We start from the raw sequence: 26,731 nt of genomic DNA on the forward strand, positions 1-26,731 counted from the left end.
ATTAATGACATTTAAGCTAAAGATGAAATGTATACCTTTTTTTTATTTTTCACCAGCTCATTCCTTTAAGTTGCTCCTGTCATGTGTTAGTTTTACAGCGTTTGGCTCCGTGTTAATGTCGGCACCGGTCCGTTTCTCCTGCGCCGTCTGACATACCTGCAAACCCAAAACCTCTCAGGTTTATTTATTTCTCGTCTAATGGCTGTCGCGTGTTACTGTAGTCGGTATAAAGGGATCCGCTCTGCACAGACCTGACCCGCAACAGTCCTCCTGCAAACGCCGCTCGGCTTTTCCCAAAACTTGTGCCATATGTTTAATATTACGTTACATCTCCTGTCTTTTTAGAGTTTGCTGAAAACGGGAGAGCTTGTGAAATGACCCGGGATTTATTTTTCTAACCCCCGATAATGAAAAGAAGACTTGATTTGATACAGTTAGCTTCAAGTGGTTTCGATGAGGTTTTGCGATAACGGCACGAGTTCAACAGGTACAAATTAGGCCAGTCTGTTAAACAGAGAGGAGCACAGAGGCTTCTCCATTATTCATAAGGAACCACCGTGAACGAGCGGCCCTATCTGGCTGTATCTGTCCCGAAATGTACAGTTCAGATCGGGTTTCTTTAACCCCGCCGCTCTCGGAAGCCCCCTCTTCTTCTTCTGCTCTTAACTCGTCCATCATACGAGCTTTTAGACTCGGGGCTCTGACATTCTCCACGGAAGTGACTTCTTAAAAAAAATATCGCCAGGTCCGTGATTCTTCCCCCTTTCGACTTATCTGTCTTTGAACAAGCCGGCACTGAATTAATGTTAGATTCCCGATAATGTCTTTGCTCTTTATATCCGACTCTGCTGTTTTGCCTTTGGCTTTCTTTAAAAAGCTGTACGCTGCCTACATGGCATTGAGGACATGAAATTGAACTTTCTGGATACTACTGAACACTGCTGCTTGTTCTCAGAGCCACAATGAGGGCAAGTTTAAAGGATGCTTTATGGAACTATATTAAAAAAATGCTGTGTGTGGTTACAGGTTATTGGAGGAGGGTTGGTTTGTGCGGTTAAAGGTTAGGGGGGGGTAAAGGTTATGGGGTGTGTGTGAGATTATAATGAATAGAATTTACACCTAATATTTTTTTTTAGGTGCACCAAGACTCCTTTTTCTTCTTCTACATATTCTTATTTCAAATTTTTCTTCTTCTTTTGCTTCTAATTATTTTTCTTCTACTACTACTTTTTCTTCAACTTCTTTGTCTTCTACGTATTTGTCTTCATATTTCAATTTTTTCTTCTTTTGCTGCTTCTTCTTTTCTTCAACTTTTTTCTTTTATTCTACTTATTATTTTCAACTTTTTTCATTCGTCTTTTTTCTTCTTCTACTTCGATTACTACTTCTTTTTCTTGACTATATAAGTTATAGTCCCTATGATAACCCTAATCACTTCAGACCTTTACTATAATTTAACATAAATTATCTTGGCCACTTTCTTGGCCGTTCTCAATGCAGTATGTCTCTGGTATATCTTTACAAGCTTTGTACACAAAATCCCTAATTTTGTTTAAAAAAAAAAAGTGTAAAAATCTTAGCTTTACTTTTCTAAAGTGAAAGTTATTTTTTTTTCTTGGTAATGTCATAACGTTAAAAACATTGGCATATTTTACTCAAACCAAACTTTTCCTGTAATTTCAATCAACAACACTGACCATTTAGGCCTCAAGGTTAACAATTTTTGTTTATAAACACATTTGGGAAATCCCCCCCCCCCCCCCCCCGAAGCCCCTATGGGGCCCAGTGAGTTCGACATCTCTAGAGCAAGTGGTCGGATGTGTGTAGGATTTTTAGGGCGTTATCACTGTGACCAGCAGATGAAAGTGTTTTGGATTTTGGTATTCATCCAAAACAGAGTCAAAGGATTCTGCAAGGTCATAATTCCTGAGAGAGTTCATCTTCACTTATCCTGCAGAGATGCTGCTTACGCGTTCATGTTCAGCAACCCAAAGCCCCTTGTCGGTTCATCTCGGTTGTTTTTGTTGTGTGTTTTTTGCCCTCGGTCCATCAATCCGTCTCAGAATTACGTGGCTAACTGTAGCATTTGACTTTCTTTTTTTTTTTAATTATCCTTGTTACCACTAGATCAGGGGTGTCCAATCTTATCTGGAAAGGGCCGGTGTGGGTGCAGGTTTTCATTCCAACCGAGCAGAAGCCACACCGGAGTCTATTGAAAGATCAGATCAACCGATTAAGCAGGTGGAATCGGGTGTGTCTTCTGCTTGGTTGGAATGAAAACCTGCACCCACACCGGCCCGTTCCAGATTGGACACCCCTGCACTAGATGAACTGATTACATGTTGGTATTGGTTCAAGCACGGTCCAGATATATTGTAAGGGTATTTCAGGCATACAAATTAGTAAGAAGACGCGGCGGAGGCATCCCCGTCGACGCTGTAGACGTCAATGATGTATTCCTTTACATGGGCAATCCTTATTTAAGTAATATTTGGAAAAAGTCAAAAATCATGCGACGTGCTATTTTAAGTAATAGAAGCCATCTAAGGAATCTGGATATATATGTATGTCTATCGATCGCATGAAAGGGCTTCCTGCTAGTTTTTGTTCTGTTCCTGCAATATCATTAGTAGTTGATGAATATTATGGACAGGAATACATTAATCCTAGTGTTTTTCCGCTCTAATATTGTTTCTTTTAAACTAGTGGCTATACCAGATGCCTTGTATCTGTATCGAATTAAGGTTCCCACCCCTAGGTTTTAGTCTTACAGTGTTGTGTAAAGGACTAAATGGAGCTGTGTTGTCTTTGGCAGGATGGAGCAGCTTCTTCAGTTGCAGCTATTGTAGTTGTGACACTTTTTTCCTGAATAGCGTCACTTAGCGGAGCTGCATGTGCGATGTGCTCGTGAATGATTTATGAGCGATCTCCGCCAGCGAGAAAGAGCTCCCGTTCCTCTTTCAGCGCATTTGTTCTCTCGTCTGTGCTGCACGCCACTCCTCAGCGATAAGGTGCCACTTTGCTGAACAGAGCGCTTCTTTATCTGACGGGGCAAAGTGACCGCTTTTGACTCTTTAAGTGCGCGCCTCTCAATAGCCCCCTGAGCACCGAGACATCAGATGGATTAGTTCCCACCGGCAGACACGGCAGTGTTGCCTTTCTCCTGACATTTTGCTGCCCCTCTTAATCAGGAGATCTGTCTCTAAAGTGTTTGTCTTCACTCTCCAATGGCACCTAAAGCCCCAAAGAATTCCCCCTCCACCTCTGTCACTCAGCCCCAATTTGTCATGAATCGTTGTCGTTTGCGCACTCGAATAGGAAAGGGGGGAGTTTAGAGGCGTCCGGCCTGCACACCAAAACCGTTGAGAGAACACTAAAGATGCACTCGTTTTGTACATCCTTTTCATTTTCTGTTCCTCCTGTTCGTTTTCTTTTTTTTTTATACTTTATATAAAATTTTCCCCCATTTCGTCTGTATTTTTTGTTCTTTATTTTTTCTTACGTTAAGTCTCTCTGTAAGAAACAGATATTAAAGACCGTGTGTGTATATGAAGTTGACCCCGGTCTCAGGAGAGAGCTCATATGTTTATTTGTTTCTCTAACCCTCCGTCTGCTTAAAGGCTCGACTTGGCTAAACACGGGCTTAAGTGGAACTGCCTCGAGCAGCGAGGTACTCGACTTTCTCTTCAAAACAGCACTCGCCCGAAGTGGACATCACTCGCCGGCGTCGTTAAAGAGTCAAGTTTCACCGCCGAAGTTCATTCTGGTGTCCCCGGCTGTAGGAACGTCACGTTTTAACACTGAACGAAGTAGACTTGTCGAGTAGAAAGTGGACCGTATTTAGTTTAGTAAGTGTGCGAACGCTAATACGCCATCAGGGTTAAGTGTCTTTCAGTTCATTATAGGGCTTTATTTGAAGTTGAAATATTCCACAGCTGGAGAAACAGTTTTAGAGCTGGAGATTAAAGCGGTTGACTTTGACCCTTGCTGTCTCTCAGAATTCATTTCTGGTGAATTCTTTAAAGCGCTGTCGTAGGAATGTGGCGCTAAGAGCCAGTCCGTCGGATTAGCTGTAGCGTTTGTCGAGCTGAAGGACAGGGAGATTTATACGAGAACTTCCCGTACAGTATAGATAGATTGGTGTCGGTTACTTGCACCTCGAGCTTTAGACTGACCTGCTACAACGTTTAAGGTTTCATGTACCAAGGATATCAAATCAAGTTGTTTATGTCCAGTCAACACTGATGCAGTTACACATCCAGTATATATTCACTGTATATTTATTTGAATTGCCGCTACTTAAATGTCGATAACTGTGAATGCTGAGTATCAGCGTTCGTCTTCGCAGGCATCCTGAAGTGCAGGATCATTCTAAGGAATCAGTCGTGTTTTGTTCCTTTTGTACTACAGGCGTATTAATTAAAGAAGGGCACGGCGTACTTTTAGATTCATTTATAGATACGGTTAATGTTGTGAAACATGTTCCCTCACCAGCTCCTTTTTTTTTTTGGTCCTCTCATGAGGTAAAACTAGACAAAACAATGCAGCTGATCACGTTGGAAAAGATGCAGCTTTTCATCAGACTGTTACAAAATGCTGACACTGGAGACTCCTTCCAGCACTGCTTAAATAAACACCTCCTTACAGAAAACGTTGCCATATCAACAATTACGTGTTCCTTTAATCCATTTATTAACAGGTACATTAATATAAACCTGCGATTTGCCTTGCTAGAACTACTGTCCGAGTCGCTGTGTTATAAAATTAATCAGAATTGAGCATGTAACAGCTCTTTGTTTGAAATATGAATCTCATGTTTATTAGGTCCCTTAATCACATTAAACTACTGTCTATGGTCACCACCTCAAACCCTGTGGAGCTTCAGGATGCTATTAGAGCGGCACTAAATGTTCCTTGAGTCATCGACGGGTCATCTTGCGTTACGTAGGACCCATCAACCCATGTAAGAAACACAAACTACCATTACAATCCACTACCAAACCATGAGGAACTAATAGAAACCTGTAATGGTTTCCATTTTTTTTTCTTTTTTTCCCCCCCAGCAGTGTAGTGTCTGTGGAGCTGTTGGTGCTCTGCATCTGGGGATCAGACTTGGAGTTCCACACTTGGATCAGAGTTTGTGGAGCATGTAAATCAAATCCACATTCATGGCAGATAAGTGGTGTCTGTCCTCTTCCTGCACTGTTTTGGTTTGTGATCCTGCTGTGAACTGGTTCAACCAAGCGATTCAAGCTCCCTTCTTCCTCTGTTGCACGTTCATTCGCTTGTCGCCTCTCTCCCTCCTCCTCTCCCTCCCAGCCAGCCGTCCCCCATCCCTATCCTGGTAAGTGTCAACATTAGCCCCCGCTGCTTCCTTAATCATCACTGAGAGATCGTCCTGGAGCGGATGGCGACCCCGTGAAGGAGCAGCACCATATTTGGAGCTTCAGACTCGGCCGAACTCGGGCTCCTGATCCTGACGCCCTCGACCACAGCAGGGCTCGCTCGGCGCTCACCTCATCCCCCGGTCAGGCTTAACGCCTGCGTGCAGTCGAAGGGTCTCGCTTTGTGTTTTGTGCGGTACAGAAGAGCACGGTGTTTAAAGTAGCCAGCTACTGCTCAGGCAGATCTCTGAGCCCCGGCTGCCTTTTACAGGCTTCCCATAATTCTCAGAGGCGTAAACACTTCAGTGCGCTATCATGGCCTGCTCGCAGACGGCCCTCTCAGCCGCCAAATTCATCTCGTCCAAAATGATCTGTTTGCTCTTAGCTACTTTTTTCCAAACCTTCCGAGCCACGCTTCTGCCAAGAGAGCTACGTCTGGGTTATGGCCTTTTCTCGTTCTGCAAAATACGTCTTGTTTTATGAGACTCGGCCCCGCAAAAGCTTTGCAACTTATTTTTGCTTTGTGATCATTATTATTATAATTTTTTTTTCTTCCCACTTTCCTGTCTCTGCCTCCCGAGCAATGATCATCGATTCTATTTAAAAAAAAATAATAAATTAAAAAATTAAACGGCTGCCAGCTGCAAGTCAGAAGCTGTTAAGGAAAGTGAGTTGGTGCCAAACATTAATGATTTTAATGGGTTTGACTGTAAAGGAAATGGCTGGGGATTTTGTAGTCTGAGTACAAGAACAGAGGTTTTGTCATTTTTAATCCTAACACTTCAGGTCCTTGATGAGGCTAGAGTTTCCATATGACACTAATTCACATCAAACCGCCTGTTCTTTTTATGACGGACTTGGAAACACATTTGCAGGAGCAGACACACGCATAACACACCCCACCACCTACCTCACCATGTACCTTACACACTTCCCTTATCAGGATATTATGCACGTAGACAGCAGACCTTTTTTTTTTTTCTTTTTTCCCCCTTCTTTTTCTTCTTCTAGCATCAAAGCCTGCTCCCTATAAAGCAGGCAATGTGTTAGTTACTTGCTCCCATTTACTGCTGCGGTTGCCCAACACATCTCCAATTATGGTGCTGTTCGGGCTCTTTTGGCTCTTTTGAAGGTTTCGAGGTCAAGGAAATGAGAGTTGAAATGCCTGCCATCCCACCCCGCGCTCCCTCCCCCAGCCTCGTTAGAAAGAGACAGCGGAGACACGGACGGTGTCGGGAGTAAAAAGTGTCTAAATAAATCTGCCCGAGGTCTCGTTTAGCCGTTCGCTTCATGAAGGTGCAGAGCCGTGAAGCGCTTTCAGAGCGGAAGCGGCGAGAGAAGCGAGCGTGTCTGATTTAATAACCCCAGACCACACAGATTGGGCGACGTGGAAATCTGTCGGGTCCAATTAACTCCAGTGTGGAAGAGTCGCCCCTCGTGTGTAATCACGGCCCGTGGACCGCACGGAGGTTATACAGAGAGAAAGGAGGAAAAAAAAAAAGTTTGGCTCAGGATTAGGCAAGCACCAGGCACAGAGAGAGATGATATGCACACCCTGGAAACTCGTTGTACCTGCCAAACGTCATTAACGGTCAGTAAACTTAGTGTTTGGCGAAAAATCTCATTTACATCATTTTCCACTTAGCCGAAATGCAACCGGTCAACAAGCCACGTTCGGTGTCCAGCGTCTGGCTCGCTAGGGACACGAGTCTAACCAAAAAACAATCCTCAGTAATAACTTTCCCAAATCAGTTTTTACATCACTTTATAAAACGGCCAGGATAATCGCACGTTTAAAGAAGGAAAACATTTTATTTATTTATTTATTTATTTTTACACAGTTCTCATTGTCTAGCCAGAAACGATATCAAATTACAGGACAGATTTTGGCTGAGATTGGCTTTCATAAAAAGCTAGCTGCATTAGTAAAGTAGCTCCCAAAGGTCAACTGTATTTGAGGTAAGAAGAACATTCTGGAAGATTTATCACCCATCACTATTCTCCTAAGGTCAGGGTCTGCCAGTAATGTTCAGATAAGTGTCGCGTTTCAGTGTTCGAGTTCAAGTGAGCACTGAGAAATCATGAACAGGCCACGTGCAGAACCGATGGTGCTTGTGACCTGAACTTACTTCAATGTTTCACTTCTGGCTACGTACACTACCCGTCGCTGTTGAGACACACTCATTCTTTATTTTTAGGGGGGTTTTTTTCCCCCACATTTTAGAAGACTCTGGAGTAACACAAATGGAACTGTGGGAATTATGTTGTGATAAAAAAAAAATCCAAAATAATGTCGTTTTTTAGCATCTTCAAAGTAGACGCCATTTTTGCCTAGAATTTTTATGCGATTTCTCACCCGATTTCTTGAGGAATTTCCCTGAGATGGTTTTTAATCAGTATTAAAGGAGTTCACACCTACGCCGGACACTTATCGGCTGCTTTTCAGAATATTTTGCGCCAAGTCGTCCGTTTAAAAAAATAATAATGACGAATAAATAACTCGATAAAAGATTGATTTTTTTTTTGTAAATAAAATGTTAGTTTTCTAATGAAAGAAATGATCAAAAGCTTTTTAACATCATGAGAAACGTTTCAGACGAGTGTCCACAAACTTTTGACCGTGTGTGTGTGTGTGTGTGTGTGTGTGTGTGTGTTAGTGCTGGCTGTTACTGAGGATTAGTTGTGTATTAGAGACGTATCGTAACATCCACACCTTTTGGTACCAGGCATTTGTTCCATGCCCTGCACAGCCATCAGCCTTTTTCTGATCCCTCTGGCGCCACTGTGGTGTGTGTGTGTGTGTGTGTGTGAGAGAGAGAGAGAGATGGAGGTGAAGTAACACGGTCGGACCAAATCTAAATCCACTGTGTATAATTTCGTACCACTGTTTCAGCTTAAACTAATAGCACTAAGTAAAACTCTGCCCTGCAGTCAGGACGAGTGTTACTGCAGGTCGTACTGAATTTCTGTGAAATTTTACATGATGATGAGGAGGAGGAGGAGGAGGAGGGTTTGAATGATCAAATCAAAGCCAATCAGCCAAGACTTGGTGGTGTTTTGAAGTAGAAGTCTATTACACGCAAAATAGTAATTGTTTTGTAAATATCTTCTTCAGTTCACATCCAGTTCTTCAGTGATGATACACAGTCTTTCTGATGTATGAACTGAATATGAGCAATATTTCACTGTATCTGGACACTAGAATGGTACTGCAGCAGCCATGTTGGACAACAGGACAGCACTTCTTTCCTTTGGTATGACTCCACCCACTAAACTCCTCCTCCCGAAGTCTGAAGACGGAATTGTACCAAAAGCAGGAAGTTACTCATATAATCTTATAGGGGCACTTAAAGGAATTTTAATATGTAAATATGGACTATATCTGAGATGAAAAAAACGAGACGTTGCGCAGGTTCCCGACCTTGATCCTGCACGTGCTCCGTCACGCCCACTGGAACTCGGGAAGGACCGCTAATTAGCTGATTAAGTTGAATCAGGATCAGGAAAAACACTAAAATTTACAGGACCGGGGTTTGGGAACCTGTGAAACCTAAAGAAGCAAATTTATGACACACAGTCCTTGCCGATCAATTACTTTTGGTGTTCGGAGATACCTCGTTGTGTAAATGATATTTTTCTAACAGTTGATTTTTTTTTTTTTTTTTGTGTGTGTGTGTGTGTGTTCTCATTCAGGTTAAAAGCAGCAGAGGAATGTTTTAGACAAGCCAAGGAAAAAGCCACGTACAGTGTCAAACCCAAGCACGCCTCTGGAATTGTAAGTGCACTTTATATTATGCTGCATTATGAAAAAACAGGATCTGCTGTAATGTCACGCATCACGCTTACACAGCGCATGCAGGCTGTCCTACACTCTTACCTCCTACATTTTATTCTCACTGTGGTGGTACAGATTTTAACATTTTCACATGGATGCTTACATATAGTGTCTTTTTTTTTTAGTTTTTTATTTATTTATTTTTTTTAATTGTTTCAAATATATGAATGGAGTCATTTTTTATTTTTTTAATGTAAATAGGTTTCACAAAAGCGTGTCATTATTTTACATAAGCGCCATCTCGTTTAGTGTTGTGTTCCAGCACTTAACATGAGTTTGGATTCATCTAGAAAGTTCCTCTAAAAGATTTTATTTGTTGTACTTTTTAAAGGTTTCATTTGATTTGTCCTTGCAGATTTTGAGTATGTGTGTCTCTCTCTCTCTCTCTCTCTCTCTCTCTATATCTATATCTATATATATATATATATATATATATATATATATATATATATATATATATATATATATATATATATATATATATAGATGGATGGAGAGAGAAACTATACTATATAGAAACTATATACACGTGTGTGTGTGTGTGTGTGTGTGTGTGTGTGTACACACACACACCCCATCCTAGGGACAAGGAAAGGTCTAGTTTACTGTAGAGATGGCATGATACTACTTTTTTTTTTTTTCCTTCCTCTTTTCTTTTTTTGCTAAAAATGATGCTGAAACAGCCAATATTATTAACAGTACCCATCTGATATTTTCTTTAAAAAGGTTTTTTTTTTTAAAAAAAACTTCATTTAAACTTTCACACACAATGTCTTGCATTAAATTCAATTGTAAATATAATGGCGTGTATGTACGCATTTCCTGTTCCAAAAGTACATTTCTTTTCCAATTCCAATCTTCACCATATTTTGCTGGTATCGCCCCAGAAACTATACTGGCCATCAGATTGGTGTCATCACTAGTTTATTACCAGTTCAGTGTTGATGCTGCATGAGTGTTTTCGCTTTGGTGAAGCTGCTGTTGCCTTCACAAAAGCTTTTTATCTTCCACAGAAAGCGAAGCTGGGCATGAAGATCTAACAAGCTGGACTTTTTAATCCTAAAAATGAAGTAAAAACCCTTACGGATGAGCTGTGAGGTAGAGTGCATGGACTGCAGACATGGGCTATTTTGTGTATTAAAAATTCATACTTCTGTGTCACACGTGCACACACACACACACAATAATGTAATGTAGCAGCCCTCAAAATGTTCATCTGCAGCATACATACAGGAAGTGTGTCATGTGATGTCAGAACCTATCAGTGTGCGCGCCCCCATGGGTGATTTGCCGTGTATGTAAACTGGATCGTACCTCGTTAAAAGGAAAAGACATGAGAAGTATGTGCTACCAGTGGTGAAAATGAAAAGAAATTAAGCTTGATAAATGGGGAATGTGTGTATTTTCCCCTCAGCTTGTTTAAACTGCAGTATTTTCTCTGAACCGGTCCCTCGTTGCCGTGGATCACCAGCAGTATGACGACGCAAACACTCCATTTTGTTTTAGGCCAGTTTCTCAGATAAAAATGAAGGCAGTCATTCTTTCGTCATCAGTGTAATACTAAAAATGCTTAAAAAAAAAAAAAAAAAAAAAACGCTTTTTCAAGCTGTATTTAGGCTTTCCCCCCCCCCCTTCCTTCCATCGTGGAGTTCCTATATCACGAATAACGTAAGCATTAACTGTAACACGGTGTTACACGTCAGTATAAGTGGCTTAAGCAGAGCTCCTTAAAAGACTGCACAGGATCTGCGAGCTCGCACTAACGGGGAGATTATCAGGAAGCAGTAGGACACCTGAGGGATGAGCATTCACGTAAACGAGAGCGAAGTCCGCCTTAGTGATGATCAGGTACATGCATTGTTCTTCCTACTTCAGCAACAGAGGTATTCCAGTTCCAGCTGAAGTCGTAGAGCTGTATTCTGTCTGTTTAACCCATACAGGATCATGGCAGAAAAAAATGTTTAATAGGGATTATTTTTAAATGGCAACATACAAGACTTGCTTAAAATGTATTTAAAAATGCCATTATTTTATCTAATGTAAAGTAGTATTAGCATCTTTATGTAAGATAATTCATGTGTATATTTTTTTTCTTTTCTTTTTTTTTTTTATAACTTAATTTTTTCTGTCTCAGCATGTATGTGTTCAGTGTCAATCACTCTGGTTCAAGAGCAAGGAGGGTCTGCCCACGTGCAATAACTGTTTGTATCTTTTTGTTTGGGTATTTTTTTTGGAAATAACATAATTTATGTAAAATAAAGAGAAATAAATTAAAGGGTTGGTCTGTCATTTGAACCAAACGCTATTTTTAACACCAACATCATGTCTGGAGAAATGTGAAGATGCTCTAAAGCCACATTGGGAAATATTACAGTACACTTGTATAGATAACATGGAAAAACAGGTAATATGGCACAATTACGAACTATCTTTTTCTAAATATTTACTTGTTTCTGTGAATAAATAATATTAAACTAGTTAAGTCTGCTGTGTATGTGTGTGTGTGTGTATATGTATGTATGTATGTACACGTGTGTATTTATATATATTTACACACATTATATATATATATATATATATATGTGTGTGTGTGTGTGTGTGTGTGTGAGATATATATATATACACACACATATATACATACACACAGATATACATTTATATATAGTGTGTGTTTATATATTTACACATATTAAATGTGTATATATGTGTGTGTGTATATATAATGTGTGTATATATTTACACACATATTTTATGTGTATGTGTGTCTGTATATATATGTGTGTGTGTGTATATATGTGTATATATATATAAATATATATATATATAAAAATATATATACATACAGATATACATTTATATATAGTGTGTGTTTATATATTTACACATATTAAATGTGTATATGTGTGTGTATATATAATGTGTATATATGTGTGTATATATTTACACACATATTTTATGTGTATGTGTGTCTGTATGTATATGTGTGCATATATATATATATATATATATATATATATATATATATATATATATATATATATATATATATATATATATATATATAAAACAATTGTGTAAATATTTCATTCCTGTCAGTACTACCTACCAATTCAATCATGCCTGAAAGGAGTCGATCTTAAATAATAAAACTTGGAGCACTGGGTGTTGATGTTGAAACGTACGATTTACCCTTGTTTACGAATACGGCTAATTAACCAACTGCAATTTAATGTATGAATTAATTCGTATTTTTCATCATGGTAGGATAAACAGTAATGCAGGTGTTCATTAATCAGCATTAAAACAAACGATGTCATGATGTCCGGGATTTTCTAAGACCGAGTGAAACCAGGATTCTACTTGAAATAGATTTTAATATAGAGGTCATTTCTTTCTCTAGATATATACATTTTAGTGTACCAATAATCATATATATAATCTCTATTATACTCGGTCTAGTAATACATGTTATATTCATTGAATAAGGCATAATTTGAAGTCACTGCAAGCAGCATGATTGGCCAATTCAAGTCTCTGTCCCCACCTGTCCTGCAGCTGAGCCACCTCATTTCCCTCAAAAGACTGCAAAGGAAAGTCTGTATTGGACATTGTGTCTGATGCTGCAGAGGGATCAGACTAGGACAAGATCCAAACGCAACTCAGATACTGTGCTTTACTTTTTCAGCAGCTTTTTTTTTCTTTTTTTTTTTTCCTACAGGGGTGGCATTTCTGTCCAAGAATGTGTGGGCCAGGTGGTTATAGGCAGCATTAGAGAAAGGTGTCGTTTAGTTCTTCTCCTTCTCAGTCTCGTTTTCTTTTTGTCCTTCCAGAAAGCATAAGTCTTGAGATACGAACTTTATACAACACAAAAAAAAACACGTGACAAGAACTAAACCAATAAAAGCTGTCCTTTATATGGACAACTCCAGACATCTCAAAATATTAGCAGCTTTTGATTCTGCCTATATTAGGTACCAAATTCTACGAAAAAGTTTGTCTCATATATTTGTTTTTTTTAATATATGTATTTCTTTTGTCTAACCCAGGCAGGCTGCCATAGTCTTTCAGTTCTACTGTTTCCCAGATTCAGCCACGTTAACAGAAATACACCGGCACTGTTTGACCCGCTGGATCTTCCGGTGCCGGAACGGTGGCTGCAGGTCGGGGCAGTCCAGCTCCACAGTCAGCGTAGTGAAGCGGTGCGGCCGGCAAAAGGCACACGACTGGAATGACTCCTGCTCCTTCTTCACGTGCCGTGGGATGTAGAAAGAGTTGCACTGGCCGTAGCAGAAGCGGTTGATGACGGTGCGGCTCAGGCAGCCCTCATGGTTCACGGTTTGCCGCAGAGGCTGCGTCTTGCACCAGTCGCTCTTCAGGTACTTCCTCTCAGTCACCACCAGGGCTTCCTGACTGGAGGCCAGCACTTCCTGTTTCCGTCCACGGCGATCAGATGTGTTTGAGCTGGTTTTGTAGAGCGACGGGATTGAACCTTGCGGCCGATTCTTGCGACTCTCAGATGCGGCACACAGCACACCGGCCAAGAGAACCCAAAACAGCAGCTTACAGCACATCCTGAGAGACAGAGAGAAAGCCACAAGCATTAGCACATGCACCAGTCCTTAAACACTACCAAGTACATAAGAGATGCAGAAGGCCTAGTAGAAACGTTAGGGACGTTGGACATCTGACATAGATCCAAATCTATAATGATTGAAACGTTTCAAGCCCATGTAGGCCTTAATAGGTGTTCGATTAGGCATGGAATTAAACTCGATGCAACTGAAACACTATAGAGCTCCCATAGCACCTCAGGTCTAAATAGTAACATCCCTTTTCCATGGTGATCCAATCTCAAATGGACATCACTAAATACGGAATCCAATGCACCTTGAGAGACATGGAGTTGTTAGTTTATCATTCGTTCACTAGCATCGTCGTTCCCAGTCCCACTCCTGCGAACCCACTTCCAATTCTGTTTAACTTCTAAAATGTTACAAATTGAATAAGCAGGCCAACTACAACATTCCATAAGACAGTTAGGTTTTACTTTCACAACCATACTCCGAACATGTTTTTGGCAAAGCTCGATATATACTTTTCTGAGGCCTTGATCTGGTCTCACCAGGATCATCTGGCACACTGCAGTGTGTTCCTTGAATGATTATAGTAATTAGTGTCATTAGAATATCAGATGTGCAGTAATTACAGTTATCCATGAACTCATAGGCCTGGGGACCTTCTTCAAAATGGTTTTCCCTCAACCGAACACACGATTCAACCAATGAAGGGCGTTGTAATTAACTGATTAGTTGAATCAGGTGTGTCCAACCAGGGAAGCCATTAAACTCTGCGGTCACTGAAATTGGAGTGGGATTTTTACTAGCGCTCCAGCGGTTGATGCCAAGAGAAAACATCATTTAGACTCATCAGCTTCGTTAGAACTGGCTAGCGTTACTCCTGCTGCACAAACCTCTACATTATCACCGAGTTTACTCCCAGATCCGCCACATCAGATCCAACTAATGACCGCTTTGCAAACTTTCGATTCCTAATTCCCAACACGCCTGAGCCAACTCATCAGCTAATTACGCTTCCCGTGATCTGACTCGGATGTTTTGGGAATTGGAAAACCTTTTTTTTTTTTTTTTTTTTTTTTTTTTTTCCCCCCCCAGGATGGATTATCATCAGATTTGGACTTGTCCAGCTCTACTGGTATGCTCTGATCTCCTGAGTTGGAACCAAACCCAACACTAAATTGAGGTTGATGATGAACAGTCAAGAATTGGATTAGGTGTTGGCGATTTGGATAGAAGGCGGTTTGATTCCAACAATACAGATGTGACTAATTATGCTTTTGATGTGTATTAGCTTTAGACTAAAACTAAACTCTGTAGCAAGTTACAGTGCTGAACAATATTAATAATATATATATTATAGGTATATATTTGTGCTTCTCACTATTAACATTATTTGATGAACCTCACTGTAAATGTTGAGGTAATCTGTTGTGCATTGGCTTTAACTGTAATGCTAATGAAGACCTAAAGTTAGCATAATGCTCTGCTAGTTTCTAGTCAGCTCTTATGCCTTACGCATGGATCCTCAGGAATGCTAAGCATAGCTAAAATTGATAAAATGATGTAGGTGTTTGTTTAAAAACAAGTCAATTGTGTGCTGTGTATATAGTCCTTATCTATGGCTTGTAAAATCTAAAACTCCTATTATTGGCTACTTTCAGAAGCGTGCATGTAGCCTTACGCAAAGATGTCTAAAGCAAAGTCGGTTATTTGAAAGTTTCTTTACTATACTTGCGTGACCTGGAATTGTGCTATTATTAAAGCCTAACTTGTGTGCTATATCTTGATGAGACTTCATGGTTAAATTCAACTATTCCACTGATCGGTCATTTCTGAAGTAGTGTTCCACTAAAATGCCTCACGAACTCCAGTTTCATCAAATGCGGCGCTGTTTGCTTTCTTAGAGCAAAAGAGGAAATTAACTTAATTGAGCCATTACAGCGGCCAGCTAATTTGTCAGTTTAAAAAACCGTCGTTAAAATAAACACGTTCATTAATCAGTGAGGGAAGCTTAGGCGAGAACAGCGCGCAAAGGGAGTTGATTGCAGTGAGTTTGACTCCTCCAGAGAAACAGTTACCCTTTTTGCTTAGGCTGCTGGTGACAAATGCGATGAATATGTAAACGTTCTTGGAGGCGCCGTAGCTTTATGAGTGGGCACAAACGGTGCTGAGCTGACTCATTTATCTCACTCGCACCATAAAGGTTTTGGGCCCCAAATTTCACAAAAGCTATTCTTCTAAAGTGTGACGTTCATCCCCCACTATTCTCATCCCTCCCCGCTCTTCCATCATGTTTTTCATGGCTCGGAATGTCTCTAGGGGTCAAGCTAAGCCTCTGTGTTTTTTCTTTTTCCTTACAAGTTTCATATTGTTTCCTGAGAGGGCAGGAAGACACAGATTAAGCTTAATTTGTCACTTTGTCCATGGGCAGCAGGACCAAAGAGACGGCGGCCGAGGATGATTACATCTCAGGCACGAGAGAAAGCTATCTGTCAATCACGTGGACATCTTTGCAGCAGATGTGGCAGCTCTACGGCTGACTCAGTCTTGGAAAAGAAACATTTATAAAATGCGTGTTTTTCATGAGAGAATTGAGCGGTCGTTCTCCGTCGGCCTTTCTCTAGCTTATCTCTTCCCATCTGATATCTATTTCGTGTTGTGCTCGGGTTTAAATATTTCCGTCTATAAAGACTATTTCAGACATTCTTGCTTTAGAATTTGTTTTCTTGCCCAAAAGGCGTTGTGGTGTTGTCAGGCGGCCTCGCTCGAGCATGACCGTGTTTTTCCTCGTCTGTTCTCGAGGCTGACTCTCCGCTTAACCCCGCATAACTGGATCTCCTCTTCAGACGGCGGTTCAGAGGAGCTCTTAACCGTTGTCAAAATAAGTAGCTGGTTGTGAGTCTGCGGTCTGGCAGGCCATGGATGTTTGCACAAAAGATGATGAATGCGCCCCTGAGTCACCGCGTCAGCGTGTCTTGGCCTCCGAAGTTTTGCCGTGACACCATGGCCTCAGCGGAGGCTCCTTGTATATCCGAGCGAGGACAAGCCCCCCAGTCTGTCTTCCTCTTTTTCCACTCCAATCTCTCATCGCTGCATGGCTCAGTCCTCTATATTAAGTGCACTAGACGTATGCTTGGGAGAAGTGGCACTTTAATTTTGCAACTTTTTTTCAAAATCAATCATGGGTCAGACCTCGCATAATTCACTGCGCTTTAAAAATGGAAAACAGTGAAGTGTAACCTGATGCCAGATCAGATTTGGGGGCGAAAGAGTAACCGCAGGTCAAGTCTAATGAATGACTAGTAGCTTTTATCCCCAAGTACCTGACCCGTGCTGTGTTTTTCCTGCTTTGTGAAAGCAGCCATGAGGAGGGTCAGAGGAGACGGGAAGCTGCTCTCAGCTCTGCCTTCAGGTTCAGTTGTCCTCCGATTTCTCTCCCCGCTACATATGCACTCGGATCTCTAAGAGCCTCTCGAGAAAGAACCGTCAGATCTCCTCATGAGTGTCTAACGTGGTTAGAGCGGATCTTTTTGATTTACGGACTTGTCTAGACGATGGTCCGAGAATAAAAAAGTGTCGAGAGACTAATGAAGTCTGTTGCTAATAGTATTATGAATCCAGCCTTGTTCCTGAGTTATGTGTTCTTTGGGGTGGCTGTGGCTCAGGTAGTAGAGCGGGTTGTCCATTAATCGTAGGGTTGGCGGTTCGATCCCCAGCCCACGTGCCTCCACATGCCGAAGTGTCCTTGGGAAAGACGCTGAACCTCAAGTTGTTCCTGATGGCAGGCTAAAACCTTGCATGGCAGCTCTACTACCATTGGTGTGTGTGTGAATGGGTGAATGAGACACAGTGTAAAGCTTTGTAAAACCATTAAGGTTAAAAAAAAAAAAGGGCTCTATAAGTGCAGACCATTTACTATTTGGAAGATTGATTGTAGGTTCCTCCAAAGCCAAAATGGAGGATGATTTAGCTAATACTCATATTAAACCGTATAGGAAATTGATTAATTCTATTACTCTTGAGCCCTTGCTAGGCCATCTTTTCCACCCCTCCCAAAGGTCATACCCTCCACTTTCTCCCTGAAATGGCTGACGCTGCCGGTTCCTGACCCCAGCACTCCAGCCAGTGTTTGCGTGAGGCTTAGCTCTGTCCTTCTCGTTGCCTGAGAGATATCGGTTATCTCTATTCGGAGGTTTTACTCTGTTTGATCCGTGCTTAGATGGATACTAGCACTTAATGTACGGCTGTTTAACTCCATAATACGCTGCTGATAAGGCCAGGTTCAGTAAGTCAGCCAGAGTAACGCAGCATCTCTGAGATATTTCTTGTCAAGCGAATAATGACCCTAAGCATGCAGGTTCTGAAGAATTCCTTAGTGACTCCGTTCCAAACAGAACGAGCCTGTGTTTGCGGGAGAAAAGGCAGATTGAAATATTTCCCTGTTGCTCATTTGAGATAATAATGTGGTTTTGAAAGCCAACATGTCTTTCTCTCGTGCGTTCGGAAAAAATGTAACGGAGTTATTTCCGTAAATAATACACCGGCACAGACAGGCCTCAAATTAATAGTATATTATCAAATGCTCAATCATAGCTCGGGCATTTCTTTAAACCGGCGCGGATTCCAGCCCATTTGCTATGAAAACAAGCGTGAGGTGTGTTAATGTTCCACAGTAGATGGGGCTGCGCTCAGGATGCCTCAGGCTGTTGGGACATTGGCATGCAACCACAACACACCCCTGTCACCCCAAAACAACTCCCATAACCCCCTACATGCACGCACACACACACACAGACTACTTTCCATAATTGCCACCAGCTGAGTGTGCTGTTTCTACAAAGGCTGAGAAACGCACATCAGCCTCCTCCTCCTCCTCCTCCTGCTCACACACATGCAAACCAGTAATCTCAACTCTGACTTATGTACTTGGTGTAGCAGAAAACCTCTATAAGAGTGTGTTCGTGTGCTGAGCATATGTGCTGCATATTGAAGAATGTGTGTATTTGGGATCTGTGCTCCTGAAGGTGCCCTGTGCTTTATCAGGCTGAGTAAACCACCAACGTGGAAAGTTAAATACACAATAACGAGAGCTCGGCCGCTCTGAAGGTCGACGACAGGAACATCGTCAAGCTTTAATACTCCTAGTAAGCTCGAGCTTTACGAAAAACGCCGCATGTATCGTTTAGGAACAAACATAACGTGCATTAAGACAGCTCAGCTAGACGTGCGTTATACGTATATTCATCCGTTCCAAAACCTCAAATGATTGATGAGGCGCTTTCAACGTTCTAAAACACGTCCAATCAGCTTAACTGATTACTCTGACGCACTGAAAATGACTTGGATGACCGGAAATCTTCAATCCTATGGTGAATCACTAGAATTCCCCTGTGCGCACTCAAACTAAAGTCTGTGAGTAATATAGTGAGTAAAAATATTCAAACCTATTGGTCAAATGGAAACCAAGTTTATTATTTCTGTCAGTTTCAGGGAGACCGTATCGGCCCATGTTTAGATGGATTGAAAAAGTGTCCATACTGGGTATGTACAAATGTCTTGGAGCATTCTTATATCACGTTATTATTATTATTATTATTATTAAAAGTTTCAAATAGTCTTGTCATACGTATTTTCCTTTCCCAAGTTCTCATTCCACCAATTAAATTGTTTCTTTCATTACAGATTAATTCAAATGAAAACAAATACAAGGAGCAGATAGTGAGAGATTCTTCAATCTGGTTGTGATCTTTGGTGGGGGGGGGGGAATGTCAAGACAATGTGGTATCAATATCTCAATGAAGAATTATTCCGAGGGCATTTTGTCTATTGTGAATATTCTAAAAACACCGAGCGACTTCATTAGCGCTCGACATTCAACTGAATTAAAACCTCTCCCAGATAGGTTCATGCAACATGTATCTTTGATTCTCATGATGCACCCAAGCACTAACAATCAAATTCCCTGATTCAGAATGAGAAAGAAATAAACATGGTGGATAGAGTGCCTGGATTTGGAGACCTCAATCACCAGGTTCAGGTTTTGAGCCTGCAGGAGAATTTGAGATACCTGTGAAAAGGAAACAGTGATGTGAAATCTAAATGAACCAGGTCTGGTCACTCCTGATGGAGATTTATCAAAGTCCTGAGCGGTTTGTGAAAATGTCTCTTACATGGCGTTGCACATGAGAGAGGTGGACTGATTGATTGGGCTGAATAAGTCAGACGAGACATTTAAGCAAGAGATCCTCACTGCAGCCTGTAACGCGCTGACGTATTGCATTAGATCCACTGCATTCTGCATGTTGTGACAGGCATGTGCCGACGGCAGAGATGGTATGTTGGTAAGTAAAGCATCTACAGTCAGGTTAGCGTTAGCGTTAGGAGCAGACAGAGTGAATGAACAGGAATTGTGAGGCAGGAGTAGGAGATTCTTATTCATTAATTAAAACTGCATGCTCCAGAACCCTTACTGTCCTTTCCAATCCACTCCATGCTTGTACTTTCAGGCATTTTGATTTGATGGTCCGACCCAGGACTTTCCCACACCACCGCGGTCGCTCATACCACTAAGGTATACTGAGGGTGCAACAATAGTATCAAGAGGATAACTCAATTCCTAGACCTCCAGCATCATAAACCGAGGTGCTAACCACTACATCACGCAAGGACAGAACTCACATGGGTTTGCTGGAGCTTTGAGTTTTAAAAGCAACGTGTTACCATGAACCAACAACTAGGGGTCACTTGAGGACTGGAGGAAGTGTCCTCTTTAGACCTTTCACTCAGTGACGTAAAAAGACGCCCTACTAAGCAAAAGTGCTGGGATTTTTGAAACCAGACCTTTGTCATAGCTCCTAATCATGACCCTAGGTCTGAAGCCAATGGTGCGATGCTTTAGTGGATCCTGAAGAGGGTGCTGTGTGATTTTTGTAGATCAGCCACAACCTGCATTCAAGAGATCCTCATTGCAGCCTGTAGCTCAGTGGTCACCAACCCTGTTCCTGGAGAATTTAGCTCCATCCATAATCGTGCCCACCTGACTATCTAATCATCCGTCATCGCCTTAAGCAGTTCTTGATCAGTTCAATTTTGGTTGGAGATGAAACCTGCAAGAAGGTAACTCTCAAGGAAGAGGGTTGATGACTGCTGCTGTAGCATGATGACAGATTGGATTAGATCCCCTACGTTTTCTGTGTTGTAAAATGCATGCACCAATGGCAGAGACAGTATTTCATTAAGTAATTCATCTACATTTAGAACATCCAGTACATAGTGGATCTAATCCTATACATTGTCATGCTACAGGCTGAAGTGAGGACACACTCCCTGCATTTCCCAAATTGATCTAAGGAGGTGAGCAGTGCATTTTAAATAAATAAATAAATAAATATCTTGGAACACACCTTTACCCCACCTCCTGATCATGACCCTCTGTCTGAGGCCAATGGTGTGATGCTTTAGTGGAGCCTGAAGAGGGCGGTGTTTGTGACTGTAGTCAAATAGTAAAAATCGGCAAATTGGTGAGAAAGACCAAAATGTCGATGGAAACCCATCGTTCCTATCAATAACCAAAGCACTGAGAGTAAGACGAGGTTTTATCCATGTTTCCAACTTCTCCCTCCAGTCTAAACCTCACTAGAGTTACTCACTGATGGCGTTAATGACGTAATAACACTGGACAATCACCATGAATTGATGTCTATTTAACACCTCCAGTGTCCTTTAATCCAGTTTTATACCTGACCCCAGCAAGCAGCCAACTCACACACTGCCTTACATCTTTCCAGACTGAATCCAGCTTTTCGACCTGGGACGCATGGCTATAAAACTCCTCATTAACTACGGCCGAGCGCCTCCGATACAGATTTAATCACAGCAGTAAAGGAGCTTTATTAACCAAACACACTCGCTTTCTCCAAACACTCTGCACAGCGCCGGGGTTAAAGAGCTGGACTTGTTTCCTGCTCATTTCCCAATGTTGACTTACTACTTGAAGTGCAGTGTGTGATGCTGTAATCTAATTGAGATTTAATCTACAGCTGTGAACTCACTGCACTGTAATAAGCGCAGAGTTATGTGCTAACAGTTTTAGTCTCTCTACTAGCATCGATTTTTCAGCACTACTGATGATTCGTTGATGAAAAGGAAACGAGTCCGACTCCAGCAAGACAAATCACCTCTGATCACCTCTTATTAGCTCGTACGTTAGAGATTATCAGAGACTTTTCTGAATATTAAGGTTTGCATTTCTAGAAACTTGGGTTTAATTCTAACGACCAGAACATGATTAAGTAATATTTAGAAAATGGTGCGCTTTTTTTTTTTTTTTTTTTTTTTTTTTTGGCTACAGTAATGTTCACGGAAATGTTTGGAAAAAAAATATTAGTGCGTGTCTAATCAGGAGCGTTGTGTGATCAAACTTGTTAATAGCATTTCAAAGAATTCCGTCACGTTTTCAGACCGTTTATTTTGACATCATTACAACCTAGCATTCTCTTTTTATGATCAGAATCGCACAGTAAAGTGAAATGAATCAGAACAGAGTCCAAGAATCAGAGTCAACACTGATTCCCTGTACTTGTCCACCTTGAAAAAAAAAATGGAGGATAGCTAACAATTTCTGAGCATTATGGGTAACATTTCGAAGATGTTTTGATGCCTAGATCTTTCTGAGAACGTTTCCGGGAGATTTCAGCAACGTTTTTAAAGGAGTATTAATATTAACACGAACTGTTTAGAACGTTAGTTTGTGTCCAGCTGGGACGTCGTGTCATCGAGGGACGTCCCATTTTAAGAACATTGCAGGAACATCATTTTTACTTCTTAAAAACATTTTGTCAAATGATTTGTTAGGGTTCTGCCTTGTGCCCGAGTCCCCTGGGATAGGCTCCAGGTTCCTTGTGACCCTGTGTAGGATAAGTGGTACAGAAAATGGATGGATGGATGGATGGATGTATTGTCTGTTATGGGTTCGAATTAGTCAAAAATTGCTCTAATGGTCACAGTGATAACATTAACGTAGTATTCAAATGACATTTTTACAAAATTCTTTACAGTACAAGTATATTTGAATCAAAACTAAATTATTTTGTCATATATACATGTATATTTCTCCTAAAGCACACCTAAATACTTGCATTTATTTATAAATGTGTGTATGTATGTACATGTGTGTGTGTGTGTGTGTGTGTGTGTGTGTGTGTGTGTGTGTATATATGTGTGCGTGTGTATATATGTGTGTATATATATGTGTATATATATATATATGTGTGTATATATATGTGTATATATATATATATGTGTGTATATATGTGTGTGTGTGTGTGTGTGTATATATATATATATATGTATGTGTGTATGTATATATATATATATATATATATATATATATATATATATATATATATATATATAAATATATAATATATTATATAATGTGTGTGTATGTATATATGTGTGTGTATATATATGTATGTATGTATGTATATGTGTGTGTGTTTATATATATTTTCCCCCCTAAAGCACATCTAAATTCTTGCACACATTATTTATATATATAAATAATAATAATATATATATATTAATAATAATATAAATATATTTAAATATCTATCAATATATATAAGTATTTAGGTGTGTTTTAGGAGAACTGACAAAACAGTAGTGCTGTACATCTCTGAACTTACAAAATTACAAAAATTAGTTTTCAACATAGAAAAGGAGGTACAATCTATATTTTAAAGCGTATCCAGCTGCTTGGTCGTGTAATATAGAAGACAAGTGTGTTGTGATGTATTTTTGACCAATATTATATCGATATTCTATTGTTATATTGATCTACGGGTCATGATTCCCTGCTCCATTACATGAAGTAGATTTGAGCGTGACGTGCACATTTAGTTCAATCTCAATTGAACCTGCTTGTGATGCAGCGCTTCAGCAGAGAAGGTCACTACTTCAACACTTCACAACACACACACACACACACTCACAGAGCACATGGGCTGGTTCTCTGTGCAGTCTGCTTTAACCCTTTAATCTCAGGCTTGTGATGGAAACCGAATGGAAAACACAGATTACTGACCAGGCCAAATCCGCTTTGCTCAACAGTGCAAGGTGGAGCAGTCACGGACCCCGGCAAACACAAATCATTAATCGGATCATTAACTGTTTTAACGCTCTTCTCGCCAGAACACACAAATTCCCACACACACTCACACTCTGAGCTTGCTTTTTCCCCCCTATACAAAACAATAAGTGAAGTGTTTGTATGGATGTTTTGGTCGATCGTATTGACTTCATCATGAAAAACGAAAACACATGACTGACCCTTCCTTTACACACTTAATCTTGAACGCATCTTTATTCTACTGGAACAGTTGCCTACGTTCTCCACACACACATTCTCTCTCATTCTTTTATATCAGCGTGTGTGTGTGTGTGTGTGTGTGTGTGTGTGTGTGTGTGTGTGTGTGTGTGTGTGTGTGTGTGTTTAACAGAAATGTTAAAGACCATTTCATAAGGAAGATCACTTACCTCTCGACTGCAGTGGTCCAGTTCTCAGCGTGTGTGTGTGTGTGTGTGTGTGTGTGTGTGTGTGTGTGTGTGTGTGTGTGTGTGTGTGTGTGTGTATTCCGGTAGTGGTTAGGGTGAGGGTGCTGGTGTGTGTATGCGTCGTGGACTGAAAGCTGCTCTGATGCCCATGGAAGAAGGAGGATTTGTCAGGATCAGGACGTGTCTCTGAAGCGATGCCTCTGTGTCCCCAGAAGTTGGAGGAGAACTTCAAGAGTGTTCTTCTGCACACTTTCTGTCCTGCTCAGTGGGATGGAGCTTTTCTATCTGTCTCTCTGAGTCACTCTTCTCCTCTCTCTCTCTCTCTCTCTCTCTCTCTCTCTCCCTCTCCCTGCTGTGTTTGAACTCTTGTTTCTGGCTCTTCTCCGTCACCCGCATGTGGATCTTATCAAACCGCAGGATTTCTATTGGCTCTGATCACCAAACAAATCAGACCATCTCTCTCTCTCTCTCTCTCTCTCTCTCTCTCTCTCCTCTTGCTTTCTCTGACTTTATCCCTCTCTATACCCCCCTCTTCCTCTCCTTCTGACACGCCCACTTCTAGCTCCATTTTTTTTTTTTTTTTTTAAAACATTCTCTCACACACACACATTCTCTCACACAGCCGCTCATCAATGTGTCACCCCAAGTGGGAGGAGGATCAAAGTTGCATTTCGTCTCCCAAGCCGTGACTCTGAGCATAAAACATTCTCGTGATCCTGCATGGCTCCTGAGGCACCTTTATCACTTACAGAAAGCTGTTTAAACTCCAGAGAAGCACACGTCCAGTCTTCACCTTCATTAGCTAGAATAGCAGCGTCATCACTCTGTATACTTTTCCATGGAGTTACTGGAGTGGACATGTGAAAGACCCTAAGAGGATAACTTGTTGAGATGTGTCTCACCACTGCTGTAGGACTTCAGAGTGAAAGAAAAATGATTAATATATAGTTAAGAATATGTATTGCATCGGTGTATGTGGGGATGTTTATGAGGGAAGAGTGTGTTATTCTGGAGAGTAGCTCCATCGATTATTAAATCAAACAACAGAAAGAAAGTGACTAGAAAACATTTCTTACAAAAGAATCTCAAATAAAGGGATTGAGGTGTTCAAGTGAATGTTAGAACATCTAAAAGACTGTCAATCGGGCAAACTGTATGAGACGCTGTGGGGACATATTTAATTATTGAGTTAATATTATTAGGAAGTTAGTTTTTAAAGATCCAAACTGATCTTTATTTTGAATTTGAATTCAATGCAATTAATCCAGTTGTAGTTGCTCCTTTTAAAAAATATATATATATATGAATGAGCGAGAGAGCAAGATGCTCAGCAAAAAAAGAAACGTCCCTTTTACAGGACACTGTATTTTAAAGATAATTTTGTCAAATCCAAATAAGCTGTACAGATGTTTACTGGAAAGGGTTTAAACGATGTTTTCATGCTTGTTCAATGAACCTTAAACGATTACTGCACATGCAGCTGTGGAACAGTTCTTAAGACACGAACAGTTTACAGGTGCTAGGTGATTAAGGTCACAGTTACAGTAAGTTAGGACACTAAAGAGACCTTTCTACTGACTCTGAAAAACACCAGAAGAAAGACGTCTAGGGTTCCTGCTCACCTGCATGAACATGCCATAGACCTGCTGCAGGGAGGCATGAGGACTGCAGATGTGTCCAGAGCAATAAACTGCAATGTCTGTAACGTAAGACGTCTAAGACGGTGCTACAGGGAGACAGGAAGGACAGCTGATCGTCCTTGCAGTGGAAAATTATTACACGTAACCGTGTGTCCCCCAGACGTGATGGAGAACTTGTAAACGCCTCGGTGGAAGAGTGGAGGAACATCTCACAGCAAGACCTGACCAATCTGGTGCAGTCCATGAGGATGAGACGCACTGTAGTACTTAAAGCAGCTGGAGGACGCCGGATACTCACTGTTACTTTTAATATTGACCCCCCTTTGTTCAGGGACTCATTATTTCATTTGTGTTCATCACATGTCTGTGAAACTTGTTCAGTTTATGTCTCAGTTGTTCAATGTTTTTATGATAATACACATATTTACACATTCCATATTTATGTAGCAACTGCAATCTGTTCAGTTGCACTTTTGGTTCAGAAGGAATCATTTAATTCATTCAAAATAATTATATAATCTTTATTTCGAATGTGAATGCAGTTCTTTTTCTACTTGTTCTCCTCTTCTACTTCTTCTGCTTCTTCTTATTATTATTATTATTGCTGCTGCTGCTACACAACACGATAGTCTACTCTCCGCTGTGCAGTGGCGTTCCTGCACAACAGTGTTCTGTGGTCCTGTGTGTTCGTTGTTCTCTGTATGTATTGTCCTGCGCTTGTCTCACGCTGTTGTGTATTTG

The 26,731-nt window shown here is 40.8% G+C and overlaps 2 protein-coding genes across 3 annotated transcripts in view; one reads left to right on the top strand and one right to left on the bottom strand.

The window, feature by feature from the left end:
* fmn2b (formin 2b) overlaps positions 1-11,975 on the top strand; it is an 85,454-nt gene extending 73,479 nt beyond the window's left edge. The window contains exons 17-18 of one of the 2 annotated variants that reach the window (XM_053639575.1): positions 9,078-9,159; positions 10,233-11,975. In XM_053639575.1, coding sequence (XP_053495550.1) covers positions 9,078-9,159; positions 10,233-10,259 — 109 coding nt within the window. In that variant the 3' untranslated portion in view covers positions 10,260-11,975. Of the gene's footprint in view, positions 1-9,077; positions 9,609-10,232 lie in introns of those variants that run through there. The other variant, XM_053639574.1, reaches the window with a different exon arrangement.
* Positions 11,976-12,832: 857 nt separating this feature from the next.
* Positions 12,833-24,942, bottom strand: grem2b (gremlin 2, DAN family BMP antagonist b). Its single transcript, XM_053640581.1, has 2 exons — positions 24,333-24,942; positions 12,833-13,791 (listed from the first exon to the last, which is right to left on the bottom strand). Exon 2 carries the CDS (start codon positions 13,788-13,790, stop codon positions 13,290-13,292), a length of 501 nt encoding a protein of 166 aa, XP_053496556.1. The 5' UTR covers position 13,791; positions 24,333-24,942; the 3' UTR covers positions 12,833-13,289.
* Between the last annotated feature and the right edge of the window lie 1,789 nt (positions 24,943-26,731).

The sequence above is a fragment of the Ictalurus furcatus genome, chromosome 13 (assembly GCF_023375685.1).
Source record: "Ictalurus furcatus strain D&B chromosome 13, Billie_1.0, whole genome shotgun sequence".
In the NCBI taxonomy this organism is placed as follows: domain Eukaryota; kingdom Metazoa; phylum Chordata; class Actinopteri; order Siluriformes; family Ictaluridae; genus Ictalurus; species Ictalurus furcatus.

Excerpts from the sequence above, each read along its gene's own strand:
- grem2b (XM_053640581.1), bottom strand. The coding sequence starts at position 13,790 with ATGTGCTGTAAGCTGCTGTTTTGGGTTCTCTTGGCCGGTGTGCTGTGT.